The 14,955-nt window shown below is 41.2% G+C and overlaps 1 protein-coding gene across 1 annotated transcript in view; it reads right to left on the bottom strand.

Annotated features, from left to right (window-relative positions):
- ANTXR1 (ANTXR cell adhesion molecule 1) overlaps positions 1-14,955 on the bottom strand; it is a 138,116-nt gene that overhangs the window by 91,887 nt on the left and 31,274 nt on the right. The window contains exons 4-8 of the mRNA XM_072148878.1: positions 14,142-14,223; positions 11,624-11,657; positions 9,052-9,131; positions 7,788-7,856; positions 4,433-4,513 (exon numbers count right to left, since the gene is read on the bottom strand). Of these exons, the coding sequence (XP_072004979.1) occupies positions 4,433-4,513; positions 7,788-7,856; positions 9,052-9,131; positions 11,624-11,657; positions 14,142-14,223 (346 nt within the window). The remainder of the gene's footprint in view (positions 1-4,432; positions 4,514-7,787; positions 7,857-9,051; positions 9,132-11,623; positions 11,658-14,141; positions 14,224-14,955) is intronic.

Consider the following 14,955-nt stretch of genomic DNA (forward strand, 5'->3'; position numbering starts at 1 on the left):
CAAGCCTGTTCCAAGTTGCAAAGTAGGTTTCCAGGGCTGCTCCCTAATACTGTCTGCAGTTTTGCATGGACCAAACTGCTGGTAGATTCCTTTAAACTTGTCCTAATATTTCCATGCACAGAGAAGAATGGAGGAGCATGAGATCTGCCTTATCACGTATTGTCGGTGTATGAGCCGGTGATATCTGCTTTATAATAGGTTTCCTTTTTGTAAATGGCCTATGAAGGAGACAGTTTTTTTAAAAATGAAATAAACATAGTGGCATGGAAAACAAATAAAATCATGAATTTAGGTATCATATATTTTTAAAGAGGGATTGTCAAATCTACCATTTGCTTTCATGCTTTATGAACCAAACATACCTTGAGAATGCTGTAGCTACACTAATGCAGAAATATATCTTGTTTAATCCATGAATTGAGTGGTTTTGCTAAATAAAACTATTAAAAAATTTTGTTCAGCCTGTTTGTAAGGCACTTTCTTGTTTTCTCATTGAATAAAACTTTGTTGAAACTAAATAACAATTATAAAATGATGATAATGAGGCTCTGTCGCTCCTGTGGCTGCCCAGGCGCTCTCCTCACCCTAATTATGCACTGCTCCAGCCTTTTCCTGCCCAGCATAAGCCGAGAATACGTCATCACTGTGTTGTCCCTAACAGGAAGAAGTAATCAATCGCTGCAGTTTCCCCTAGCTGCTGTGTATGAATAATTCAGCTCAGGTTGATTATTCTTGTCTGGATAGTTCTGGAAGCTCTGTGTAGTGTGTTTATGTACTGCAGCCAGCCTGCACCCAACTTTCCCAAGGTCCTGAATTGTATAATTGTTTTTTGAGCAAACCCACTCAGTTCAGTGATTAAACAAGATATATTTCTGCATCAGTGTCACTACAGCATTCTCAAAGTACATTTGGTTCATAATGCATAAAAAAAAATTGTAGATTTCCTTTAAATATATGATTTTTTCATGCATTTTCATGCAAATTTTGAAGCATCTTTTCATATAACTCTGTCTTGTACCATTCCAGTGTTTCCAGTTTTGGGATGTGTACAGTTGTCAAATCGGTCCAATAACATGGGTAATAGTAACCAAGTTGTCAATTTTCTGTTATAGGTAAGGGTTGTCCATTAGTAAAAAACTTTACAACGGCAGGTATAACACCCTAATAGGGTTAACCATATAAAGTATATTACCATAGTAACTATTATATGATGTAATACTTACTCTGGTAAGGTTTCTGTATAATCACTAGGACTGTCAGGTCACATGACCCATTGGCACTAAGACTCGGGACTTCCTGTGACGCTCTGTGTCCTTCTTGCTTCCGTAGTTTGCAGGAGCCTGCTGCAAATATTACTGAATGCACATCTCCTCCATGATAAATACTTCCATAACAGTGGTCGGAGGAACTTGTAGATGTCCTTGACTCCACGGTCCCCTCCATCCACTGGAAGACAGCAGGGCACAGGACTTCACAGGAAGTCCCTACCCCTTCTACCGCCCCCGGCCACATGACCCGCCAGTCCCGGTGACTATACAGGGTAATATGAAATTGATGACTATATTAGGGTCTTATACTTACCCTGTAAAAGATTTGTAATAGTGGCCAACCCCTTTAAATATTTCGGAGGAGTAGTAGAGAAATGGTACAAAGCATAATTGCTAAAACAGGCATTTCCATATATGTTTCTCTACACTCTACGTAGCAAGTGAATGTATCACCTCCAGTCAGTCTCCATAAATTCTATATTGAAGATCGAGGATCATTGGGTCAGTACTGCAGACCCATAACATTGGTGAATGTGACATGAAGTCTGCGTTTTGTAACAAAGAAAACGCCCCTTTCCTTTTATTGGGTGGCGTGTGCAGTAATGAAACAGTCATACAATACGACTTGTAGCTTCTGGAAAAATAATCATCCCAAGTCGCTGATTTTCACGGAGACATTTCATGCAGAAACTTGGACCTCGGCCATAACTTCTTCTGCTACCTCAGCGAGACCCCGGCTTTATTATTCGGATAGACTACAATTATTGTCTTTTCTATATTGATCACATTCACCCTCTTTTGACACTTTTGAGAAGAAGGTATTTGTTGAGATGTGTTTTTCTCATTGACTGCGTTGCTTGCCCGGATCTGCACTCGCCCTGGGGGACAATCTACCGATAGACATCACAATCCTAAACTATGAGGAGCAGGAGTTCTGCTGGGACCTGCTCTATGATATTAGTTTACAAGCAATTATCTATCGTTACAAATTTACTATTTAGGGTAAATTGCTTTTTAAGCCAAGATGTAAACCAGGAGGTTCTTCTAGGTTAGACATCCCTTGTCTATGGGTTGTACATAGGTGGAGATGTGGCTTTAAATAATTCTTCAGATGTATTCCAAGCACAGAAATAGTAGGAATATGATCCAAGGAGGAATAGTCTGACTCATGCTTTGTTTATTAATATGACAGATAAGTAAGATGTATTTTGGTTCTCTATGGGGGAGATTTACTTAATAGGATCTGCTTACATTTCACAAGATCACATGTATTAAGTCTTTGGTCTTGGGTTTCCTCTACTTTACAAAACTAATATTTAGTATTGCTCATAAACAACGTTGATAACATTAATTAAGCAGAGTATACAATTTTTAGCATAAACAGCACAAAAAATTCTGCCAATTGTTTCCTAAATTCTGTAATTAGATTGATGTGTGTTGTGCATGGACATGGTTTCCGGGATTAGGCTTATTGATTGTAAGGATTTTCTTTTAACTTTATATTGATCACTTATATACAAGATATGTCTGGTGCAGTAGTTTATTATAATATAGACGGTTTGGGTGGTAGCCAAGGGCCCGAACCTTCTAGGGGGCCTATGGCCACTCAAAACACTTGCCAAACTTTATGCTGAGAAGAACCTTCATTCATGAAATCCTCATACATACTGTTCCTGCTCTCAATACACATGTAAACAAGACACATTTTAGGACCTTTGAAGGTCCTCTAAAGGTTATGAAATGGCAGATTGAATGCAAGCAGATGGGACGCATCCTCCATTCCCCAAGAAGCTTGATTCTAGTACCATATGTAGGAAGTGATTCCAGACTTGTAGGCAGGGGCAGATTAAGGTTGGTGGGGGGCAAATCGTCAGAATCGCCCACATTTGCTGGGGGCCCCAGGGCGTGAACCCCAGGCGCCTCTCCTATAATCCGGCCCTGCTTTTAGGGGCTATAATATTCATATAACCCAGGGCCCATGCCCTTGGTCTGGTGGCAGTGTCAACAATTGAATACAGACCATATAGAGCCAAAAGCAGACAGCTCCTTTCTCTATGTAGTGCCCATGATGGAGGATTGTATCTAGACTCACATCAAGTAAATGCAGTAATGAAAAATGCCCAAGAATAGATGCCCAACAAGAAGTATGTAATGGTAGAGCTTCCAGTCTTAATATGTCAGCCAATATTCTAAATACATCTGGAAGCATGACTTAATGGGTTTGAACAGGGGCGTAACTACAGGGGTAGCAGCCACAGTAGCTGCTATGGGGCCCGCAGAGTCAGGGGCCCCCGGCAACTGGAGTATTGAGTGTGTTTTGGATATGTATATGCTGGATGTATGTGTTATATGTCTGTATATGGCATTGAAAGTACAATATGTGTGTATATATGATGTGTATGTGGTGCATGGGTGTATATATGGAGTGTGTATGTTGTATGAATGTTTATGCTGTATGTATATGTAAATGTGTGTATACATGAGTGTATAAATGTTATAACCCACATGTGTTCAAATATATATTATTTTTTAAGGAGGAAAGGAGCCCCATTCAGAAGTCTGCTATGGGGTCCTTTGTCTGCTAGTTACGCCTCTGGGTTTGAGCACTAACCATCATAGCAGATACGGTAGATAAAAGACTCAAGTCTAAGCTATACTCTTATGGTGTTGATTCAGAGGAAGGCACACAAAAAAATTGGTCCATAGTAAAATAAAAATTCTTTTCCAATCCATGCTTGTTTCCATACCAATATTATCTACCAAATAACTTCATAAAATTGTCCCAACCACTTTCTTCCCTATTATATATCATAATTTTTATTCAACCTTCACCCGGCATTGAATAATCTCCATTTATTATGTACAGTACTTTACTTTAGCATCATGTGAATGTGAAGATTCTATGGCTTAATTGAAAAATCTCTACCAGGTTCTCCCTAACCAAGTATCATGGATGTTTCCAAAAGTGGACATATCCTTTAAGAGATGTTATTCCAACTGCCCTGTCCAATGACAGCATCTTAATTCTCTGGTGGCACATTGTTACAGTCACATGTATGTAATAATCTGGTGACATGGATTAGACCAGCATGTTCTCATGTTAGGATAAAGTTATTCCAATGGTTTTCTAACGTAGAAATGATGTCCAAGTGGGTGTTACTCACTGAGCCGATGATGTCATGAAGAGCCTCGAAGCCTCCATTTACAGGGAAGACATGGTCCTTGCTGTCAGCTATCCGAGCCAGCTATGTACAAGGGAAGAGATGATGGAACAGATGAAGGATCACACCAGGGATCTCATGGACTCTCAAGTATTATGTCTACACAGATACCGAGGGATGATTGTTACTAAATGTTAGTTATTCTTCATTGTACATGTACAGAACAATACTTCTTCCTGGACAGAACAGATGAACAAAACTCTGACTATAAGATCCAGGAAGCTGAGATGGATGATGTTATTATCATGTCCATAAACTGGAACGTTTATGTTCTCTGTAATGTCTCACATATCTCATCGGTTGCATAAATTAAAGATCTAAGCAATTTGACTGTACAGAACCCTGCAGAGTCTAGAGAGCTGTTTAATCAAAACTATGTGTAGGAAGTTAGTAGCAGCAGGACTGTGAAAATTGATTTATGTTCCATTTTCTCTCAGTGGGGGGAGGGGGGGTGTTCTTGGATTGCTTTCCTCTTAGATCTCTGCACTGAGATGATCTGACTCCCCATATGTTCTGAGTTAAAATGAATCTTACATCAGTTTGACCATACAAAGCTATAGACAGTCCTGGAGATCTGTGTAACCATAACTTTGTGTGTGTGTTGTTAGTGCTGCAGGACTGTGAAAAATATATTTATATTCCAGGATTATAGATGGATTTCAATCATTCTGGATCACTGGTGTGTGACATTTCTACATTGCCCAGAGGAAGGCCACTCCTCCCTGAGTAACTGCTGTAGTATTCAAACAGAAGCTGGTACAGCAGTAAGTCACAGGAAGAGACTGTGTACAGGGAAGCAATCTCACACACCAGAAGATCAGAGTGCTCCAAATCCAGCTTCAATCCTGGAATATATACCACAAATGCATCTGTAGGGGCCAATACCTAACACTGTCTGGAGCTTTGTATGACCAAAATTACGTAATCTTCATCGCCTGCTTCCTTCTAAAGTAAAATTTTATAATTATGCTAAGAGCCTGAAGGCACTCCCCCCTTCCACTCTATGCTAAATCGTCCTCTGCTGCTGTGACATTATATCAGGCAGAAGGAGGGTGAAGTACTGAGGAAGCAGAGGGGGAGGCAGTGTAACAAGTTATGAAGCTGGGACGTCAGAAAGGCGCTGGTCATCAGGGGTAAGAGGTTTCCTTTTATTCAAAGATATTTTGGACAATGCATTTCGCACTCCAACGAGTGCTTCCTCAGGTCTTCTCCAGCACAACAAGCCTAGACCTGAGGAAGCACTCGTTGGAGTGCGAAACGCGTTGTCCAAAATATCTTTGAATAAAAGGAAACCTCTTACCCCTGATGACCAGCGCCTTTCTGACGTCCCATTTTTACACATAGGGTGGCACAACCAGTGACCTACCCTCCAGCCTATTTGCTATACGCCCTTGTTACCCAACCTTGGGGCAAGGGTGGGGACGCGGCAGCGGTTACTTATCACATATGCCTGACCCAGCATTGTGCCTGTCTCTAGCACAACCAGCAAAGGTGAGTACCCAATCTCACCCAAGAGCACCTGTTCCTCAAGAGCACCCCCGAACTAACCAAGGATAATCTCGCACTAGGTAGCGCTGTTTCTCTCTGTCCCCATCCCTTTTTCTCTGCATATCCACAGAAGTTATGAAGCTGCAGCATGAAGGGGATCACCCCGTAGAGCCCTTCTGGCTTATTAGCATAATTTTAAACATTGATTTTAGAAGGAAGGAAGCCAAAAATAAGAAGTTTACCATAGTCTCAGTGCCTGGATCTATGAGTAGGTGTCCCTGGTTTATCCTGCTTGATCTTGATGGCAGATTTCCTTTACATCCAAGCCTAGATTTTTCACATTGGCGTTGGTTCTCAGTTTAGTTGCACATCTGTTACGTTTTATCTCCGTTTTTATTTTGTTTTGTCTCTGTGTCCGCCAAAAAAATTAAGGCCTTAACATTTCTTTGAAAACATCAGTTTTTTTAGCCTTATCAGTGAAAAAAGACGGATGTTTCATCAGTTTTTTTGCAGACTTCTGTTGCCTTCCATGATAAGACATGTTTCATAATGTTTTCCACAGACAACGGATCAGTGAAAATAAAAGCCAATGTGAAAACACCCATAGGAATAACTGGATTTGTGAGGCATCCGTGGAAATCACTGAGCCACGGACGTGAAAAACAACGCCAATGTGAAAGAGCTCTTAGAATATGTCATCAATAGAGATAAGCGAATTGATTTATTAATTCATTTATATTTCTTTAATTAGTCCAATTAATGTTACACCCTTCCCCTAAAACACAGAATTGTTAAAAAATGCTCAATTTTGATAGTAGATTTCCTTTAAAGGGAACCTACCACCACGAATCTACCTATAAAGGTAGATCGGGTGGTAGGTGGATGTAAGGGACGTGAGGAGAGCTCTTTTTAGAGCTAATCCTCACGTCCCCGCTAACTTTTGGGAAACTTTATTGACCGAATATGTAAATTTAGTTATGCGGCTACTGGGGCGTGGAGTAGCCGGCACGAGGCTACACAGCGCGGCTACTCCACGCCCCGGTAGCCACATTACTCCTCCTACCCTGTTGTGTACGGCGCGCAGCTCCTCGTAGCTGCGCGCCCTCGTCTGACAAGCCGGCTACTGCGCATGCGCAGTAGCTCTGGCCTCGGAGCTGGGACTGCTCAGCCGGCGTTCTGCGCATACTGACGGCCTCCTCGTAGCTGCGCGCCGCACACAACAGGGTAGGAGGAGTAATGTGGCTACTGGGGCGTGGAGTAGCCGCGCTGTGTAGCCTCGTGCCGGCTACTCCACGCCCCAGTAGCCGCATAACTAAATTTACATATTCGGTCAATAAAGTTTCCCAAAAGTTAGCGGGGACGTGAGGATTAGCTCTAAAAAGAGCTCTCCTCACGTCCCTTACATCCACCTACCACCCGATCTACCTTTATAGGTAGATTCGTGGTGGTAGGTTCTCTTTAAGGTGCACAAAAAATTACAACTATAAAAAGTGGCAGTATCACATGGAACAAAGTGAACTGCTTGGTAGTCATTGTATATCATGTTGGTAGCATCGACTGGGTTTTACTTTACTAAAAAGCCATGTAAGTCTGCCAATAACAATGCCTGCACTCCCTCATCTCCTCCAGTGTCATACAGCTCAGTATACACTCCAATTATCTTGTGTATTTATGTGGAGCATTGTGTCATATTCTTGGGATGCAGCCAGGCATAGTTGGCGTCAGCAAGAAAATAACTGCAAGGCATGAAATTAACTAAAATCACAAAGAATATCCCACAGCTCCAGAGCAGATTATACAGACACAATACCTGCGTCTCATTGAAGTCCTTCACCCCCACACAATACACCTGGGCGCCCAGGTCACGGGATCGGTTTGCCTGAAAGATAAAAAAAATTGTGTTAAATGTAATGTAACGTTTAAAGGGAACCTGTCAGCAGAAATCGACCATATAAACCACTACCAGTATGTTGTCAACAGCTGAACATCTTTCAGAGCAAGTGATAGGTAAATTGGTTGTATAAAGTCAAGGAGGTGGAGATTTTAACACTGAAGTCATTCTCTCTATTCCTCAGAAAGCCCTTTCATTGTAATTGAAGGTCCTACATCCAGAGGCTTTACTAACCAGATCTCCTGTCTGATGCATGATGTCAATTACAGAGGAGGAGGAGTTCAGAGCTCCCCACCTTGACTTCAGTGTTAAACTCTCCTCCTCCTTGACTTTTTACAACCAATTCACAGATCACTTCAAAGTTCATTTTTAGGATGATGACGGGACCATGAAAGAAACAAAGCTAGAAGCTATTACATCATATACTGGTAGTACTTTATTAGGCCAATTGCTGATGACAGGTTCCCTTTAACGTAAAACTGCATCTTCAAGCTTCACGTACTTGCTTTAATCACATTTTATTTCCTTTTATTGTGTACAGTGAAAATCTTTGGCTAGATGAGAGCCATTCCATGGGCATGGAATAAAGCCCCTGATTTGCCCTTGAATTTTTTGGAGTGCTGACTTTTCTTCACTTTTAAATGTAGATTCCGACTGAAATTTTTTGGGGGTACATATATGACCGGTGCTCAAGGTATTCACTTGAACCAAAGTTGAAAGTTCCAACAAAGGACTGGTTTATTCAGTGGTTCAACATGTTTTGGTCCTGGACTAGGACCTTCATCAGGCAGTACAGACTTTTGTGTATTACATGAAGTTTGCTGCACTTTGTTGTCTACACATCTCTTTACTCCTACTCCTATATTTCCATCACTGTCCTCATTGCACCTTATAGGAACACATCTGCACTTACAACTTTACGCCAAAAACTTCTGCACATCTTTTATACATTTGGAATATTTTATGACTCCTTTTAATCCCAGCAGCTTTGATTAAATACTTTTTTTTAGAAATTCAGAGGTTATCATAAAAAAACACTACAAAACCTACAGCACAAAGTAATTGTGCAATATGGAAACATTTGCATTTGAAATTTGACTCTTATTGCTTGGTAAGTCTCTCTCCGTCTCATGACTGTGGTTATATAGGCAGAAATTTTATTCTTTAACAAAATGATTTTTACCTCTCGTTCTGCGTAGTAGAAGAGGTCCTCATGCAGCTCCCCATCCGTCAGTGCAATGATGACACTTGCTGTCCTGTAACCTGCACAGATAATAACATTTGTCTGTAGTAACAGAATAATATTACTTAATAATAATAATAATATTAGCAATGATTTAATAGGTTGGATTATTAAAGAGACTTTCCAGACAATTAAAAAAGTTTTAAAAAGCGAGTAACATAATAAAATGATCCCTACTGCTTGCCTGCTACTCCAACCCCACCACTCATGTCCTTACTGTACTGCACTTGTCAATGTCAATGTCTACTGACACCACAGGAAACAAAAAGGGAGAGCACTGAGCCAATCACACAATGGGGCGGGTCAATGCTCCTGTCTGTGATTGGCTGAGGAGCTCTTAGTAATGACTCTGTGGGGTCCGGAGACATTCAGGATGTCCAGTCCAGCTGAAACATGCAGTAGATGCAGCGGAAAGGTAAGTATCCTTTTTATTATGTTTTAACTTCCTGCAAAGCAGGAGATTAAGGATTATTTCTCTTGTCTGGAAACTCCTTTAAAGTGAACCTGTTATTAGGGAGGTCATTTTTATTTTTATTGACAGGTTCTAATAGTCTATGGCATGTTCATTTAAAATTGCATTTGTCAGCAATATGAATAAATCTAGTGCTTTTTAATCAATTATTTTACATAAAATGGCTTCCCGCAAGCAGCGCGTGGTGAGTCCTGCGGGGGAAGGGATGTGCCCTCTAAATGGCACAAATCCTCTTCTCAATTCCTCCTCCCGCTCCTCACTTAGGGAGAAGGGCAGATGCTGGGGAAGAGGGCCATGAGTCAGGTTTAAGTAGGCCCCTGGGCGTCAGAGCTTCAGTGGGCCCCTTTGCTACACATTTAAAACTTGAGTTAGAGAAAGTGCCCTATGCCCCCGCTTTTGCTTCTTCCTTTTAGGCCACCATCCTTTTTTAATGTTACCATGTGTTTGGCTGCTTTTAAAGCCTTTTTCTTCCTTGATGGAAGTGTAAGCAGCTGTGTTAACATTTGCACACTTGCTTAAATGCTTTGAAAGCAGCCAAACACATGGTAACATGAAAAACACATGCGTTGTTACGCCTATGTCCATACACATGCCTAAAACACTGTGGGCCACATTTATCAAAAGTAGTGCGCTAAGTACAGTGGAGTGTGCAGGGTGCGGAACATTATTGAATACTGTTTTTCAGTAATATGGCGCCCCCTCCACTGCTCGGGAAGATTGTACCAGCTTTTTTTGGTGCACTTTTAACATAGAGCATGCAACACAGTTCTGCCGATTCTGCCTCCAGAGATGTTCCTCCATTCAACTGATAACACTGAAGTCCGACCCACGAACAGCGCTGGTGGCTGGGAGGTTTGCACAGCCCCTGCAGAAACCCGGGGCAACACTGCACAGGCACTGATGATGCAGAGAGTGACCGCTCTCTGCATCATTATTATATCCCTGGGACACACATTCCCTGTCTCCAGTGGGCCCTGATAGCACCAGTGGGTCCCAACACTTGCCCATGTATGCCAGGTGCTGGCACCAGCCATGCTATGAGTGACGTGGAAGGTAGGAGAGATTGAGGAGAAGATGAACCATGCCATTTGGACACCCTCCTGGATTTACCATACATAAATGTAAAATAATTTATTAAAATGCCCTGGATTTATTCATATTGCTGACAAGGGCATTTTTGTAATCAATATGCCATATATTTTTGGAACCTTTTTTCGGGTAAAAACAACCTCCCTGATGACAACTTCCCTTTAAGTAGCTTGGAAAATGCATGAAGCGGAAGAAGGATATACAGTATAATTGGGGTAGCTCTGGAATAGTGATGTCCCATTATAGAAATAATAAGGTTTCTGAAATTACTATACAACAATCACGCACACAGTGATCTCAATTTACAGAAAATACACATAGTGCAAAATTCTGACACAAGGGAAATAGCTGAAGGGTGTCCTCCACCTCCACCAAGCGGTATAATCTGCTGTTGTAGAGAAATGCACTGTGATTTCTATGATACTTTTATTATTTCTGTTTATGATGCCATTTCTGAGATATTCCCATTTCAATCCGTATGCTAATGTGGCAGTTGGTGTACCTGGGGTGTATCCTCAGCACATGGAGCACTGGCATTCCTGCATTAATCACTTCCTCCTCCTACTAATGTTTCCCATGCTTTCCACAAGGCAAATCTCCTGCTTATCTGATGGAGAGGGGAGTGGTACAGGCAGAAATAGCAGTTCTTTGGGTGCCAAGAGCATGTCCTGGGTGCACCAACTACCTCAAAAGCATACAGATTAAAATGTGAATATTTTGGAGACAGCACAATGAACAGAAATAATAAAACCATGTTGGAGATCACAGCACATTTGTCTACAACATGCTGCCAGACGATTAGTATGTTTGGTAGAGGTGGTAGCCTATCTTTAATCTTCCCCAAAAACACAGGGAATAAGCAAATAAGATTTTTGGGTAACAAAAGCAAAATTTGCATTACAACTTAAACTCTGACCTGAAATCTGTGCGGGAAAATAATCAATCATTTACCTTTGTGATTCTCATGATAAATCTGTTCACTTGCCTGGAAAAAAAAAGTTGTATATATTATGCATTTTAGCTTTGAGACAGCAAAACAAAACGATAGTGTCATCACTACTACTTCCTGTGATTAGGTCATGGGTCATCACATAATAACTGAGGTTCTAAGCCGTCAAATCAAAGTAATTTACGAATTCTAAAGATAACTACACATGGAAAAATTTACCTTTAGGGTATTTTTTTTCAAAATCAAGCCAATTTTTGTGCACTTCTTTCTGGATGTTCTGCATCCAGGAGCTTAACTGTGGTGGTGCAATCAAGGGGCTACCCAGGAGTCATAGCGGGCCCAAAATACTTCCCTTTCCAGTATATAATACCTTATGGTTGGGGTTCTGCTGCAGATTATGCATTGGTGCCCAGCAGCTCCTCTGAGGGCTGGACATACCCATGTCTCCCAACACCTCCATACTTGACTTGACCAAAAATTAATCTGTTTTCTATGATTAGGATCGGTCACTGAAAGCCAACTTCTATACTCCCCCCTCTGTGGAGACCTCCATAGAGACTAGATGTTTTTTTTAGTTTTTCTTGAAAGTGGTGAGTTTGGCCAACATTAGTCTAAAGTGTGTGGTAGGCATTCATTTAGGGATAGGGGTCTGTTTATGATTTTTGGACCAGGTAATTTAAAGGGAACCTGTCACCAGGGACCTCATTTTCACTAAAGACAGGTTACAGAAGCACATCACACCTGTAGTGCAAAAATGCCTCACTGCCTTTTCTAAGAATTTGCATTACAATATAGTCGTGTGTTATAACTTACCTTGCACAGTGACAAAATCCTTGGGTACTCACAGGGGCTGGGCTTTGGTTTGGATGCATTTCAATAAACAACATGTGACTTGTCTGTGTTATTCACTTCTCAGATCTTAGCCCCCACCTTTGTGCTCCTGTACAGCTCCTCCCACCCCCACTGATGTCATCTCACCAGGCTGTAACCTCTGTGAAGGAGCAGGAGGAGGAGCTATGCAGGAGCACAAAAGTGTGGGCTAAGATCTGAGGATCTAAAGATCCACAGACAAGGCACATGTTGTTTTTTGAAATGCATCCAAACCGAAGCCCAACCCCCGGGACTACACAGAGGATTCTCTCAGGGTGCAAGGTAAGTTATAACACACAATTATATTGTAATGCAAATGCTTAGAAAAGGCTGAAAGGCAGATGTGCACTGCAGGTGTAATGGGCTTCTGCAACCTGTCTTTAGTGAAAATGAGGTCCCTGGTGACAGGTTCCCTTTAAATTCTCAGACTGTGACCTAAAATGACCCAGTTGCCCATTGAGTCATGTTGTAAGTTATTAATGTGACCATGTTTTTTTGATCATCACATTTCCAAAAAATAGCTTCAGTCAGAAGTTTCTCTAATTTTACTCATGTGTCACTTGTTAGCGGGCCACATTACTGCAGGGCTTGTGAGGATTGTCAGAAATTGCTCCTAAAATTGTGCTTTATTTCAAGGCTCTTGTAACCACAGTGTAATTATTTTTATATTACAAAATTATAGGGAGTTGCAGCAATTTTGTGATGTGTAAAGAAGTGGGAGAAGCCCCATAGCTTATTTAACACCTCCATTTCTTTTTTAAATTTGGAAAAGCACCTTCTTTACATTTAAAAATCCTTCATACTTTGTTTTGATCTATCACATAAAATATAAGTCTTGAACCAAGACTAATGCTGTGCAATGGAGATAACAATCTGATCAGTGGGGGTCCGACTGCCGGGACCCCCATTGATCATGATAGTGGACTGCCACCAATCATGAAAACGGGCACCTCATTCTCACTCAGGCCTCATACACACAACCATTATGGGGGCTGTGATCTGGCCACAAAACTGTCAGCCAGATCAGAGAAGTCTATGGCACTCGGTCACGGTGAGCCACATCGTGACTTGGCCAGGCAGCCACCGTGCAAGATATGGGACATGTCCTAAATTTTGTTATTTTGCGGCAGCCCCTCAGCTTTCTTTGGAGACGGAAGGGGTGCTCAAGAGTGCTCACCCATCCGCTCTCTTGCATCTGTCCCACATCTGTGTGCATTCGGCCACATTGAAAGAAGCCGTAGATCGAGATGGTTCCTGTTGCTCCATTCAATACTACTGGAGTGTCAGAAATTACTGACCACAGCACTCAGCTACATCCGGCATTCCCATTTACAGTCTATGATACTGCTGGAGATTCCCAAATACTGTGCTTGGCAATTTCCATAGTATTGAATGTGGGATTTAAATTTCACTTGGTGACCCTTGTTCTCTTAATCATTGGGAGCCCCAGTAGTTGGACCCCCACCAATCAGATTCTTAATACCTGTGGATAGGGAAAAGCAATCAATCTTGGTACAACCCCTTTAAGTTTGTAACTGAAACCGACTGGATTCGGTATAAGTATAACAATCAAGAAATAAAATGGCGTCATATGATATGATGTTAACACATTCCAAGAACTAAATTGCTGGTAAAATTTATATTTCTTACCCTCTCAATCCCCTCATGCATATAAGTGTCTCCTCCAGGGAGAACTTTCTGTAACTCCTCCAGCCCCAGCTTGATCTGTTCCCTGTGTTAAAAATTGGAAGAAAAACAGTAAATGTTCAATTTATTATGGTTAGAGCACAGACCAAAGTGTGTCTGTAGTCCTCAGATCTTCTACAAAACGACTTAGAATCTGATAAAATACTATGAAACCATTTTAAGGGGCACTGCACCCACAGTCAAAACTCCACATGTGCTCCATTATAGTATTTCATGTGATAACTATTATCACATTTAGGCCTCATGCTTAACCCCTTAAGGACGCAGGTTTTTCCGCTCATTTCTCGCTCTCCAACCTCAAAAATCCATAACTTTTTAATTTTTACGTGTACAGACCTGTGTGAGGGCTTATTTTGTGCGTAACAAATTTTACTTTCCCGTAATGTTATTTATTTTAACATGCCGTGTACTGCAAAGCTGAAAATAAATTCCAAATGTGGAAAAACTGAAAAAAAAACCTGTCACGTTCTTGTGGGCTCAGTTTTTTCGACTTTGACTGTGCACTCAAAATAACACCTTAGCTTTACTCTTTGGTTTGGTGCGATCGCGGTGATACAACATTTATACAGGCTTTATTGTGTTTTAATACATTTTCAAAAATTAAACGAATGTCTACAAAAAAGAAAAAAAAATGTTTGCCATCTTCTGACGCTAATAACTTTTTCATACTTTGGCGCACGGAGATGTGTGAGGGGTCATTTTTTGTGAAATGAGGCGACGTTTTCATTGCATTTGAGGTCTGTGTGACATTTTGATC

Source organism: Engystomops pustulosus, chromosome 4, assembly GCF_040894005.1.
Source record: "Engystomops pustulosus chromosome 4, aEngPut4.maternal, whole genome shotgun sequence".
Taxonomy (NCBI): domain Eukaryota; kingdom Metazoa; phylum Chordata; class Amphibia; order Anura; family Leptodactylidae; genus Engystomops; species Engystomops pustulosus.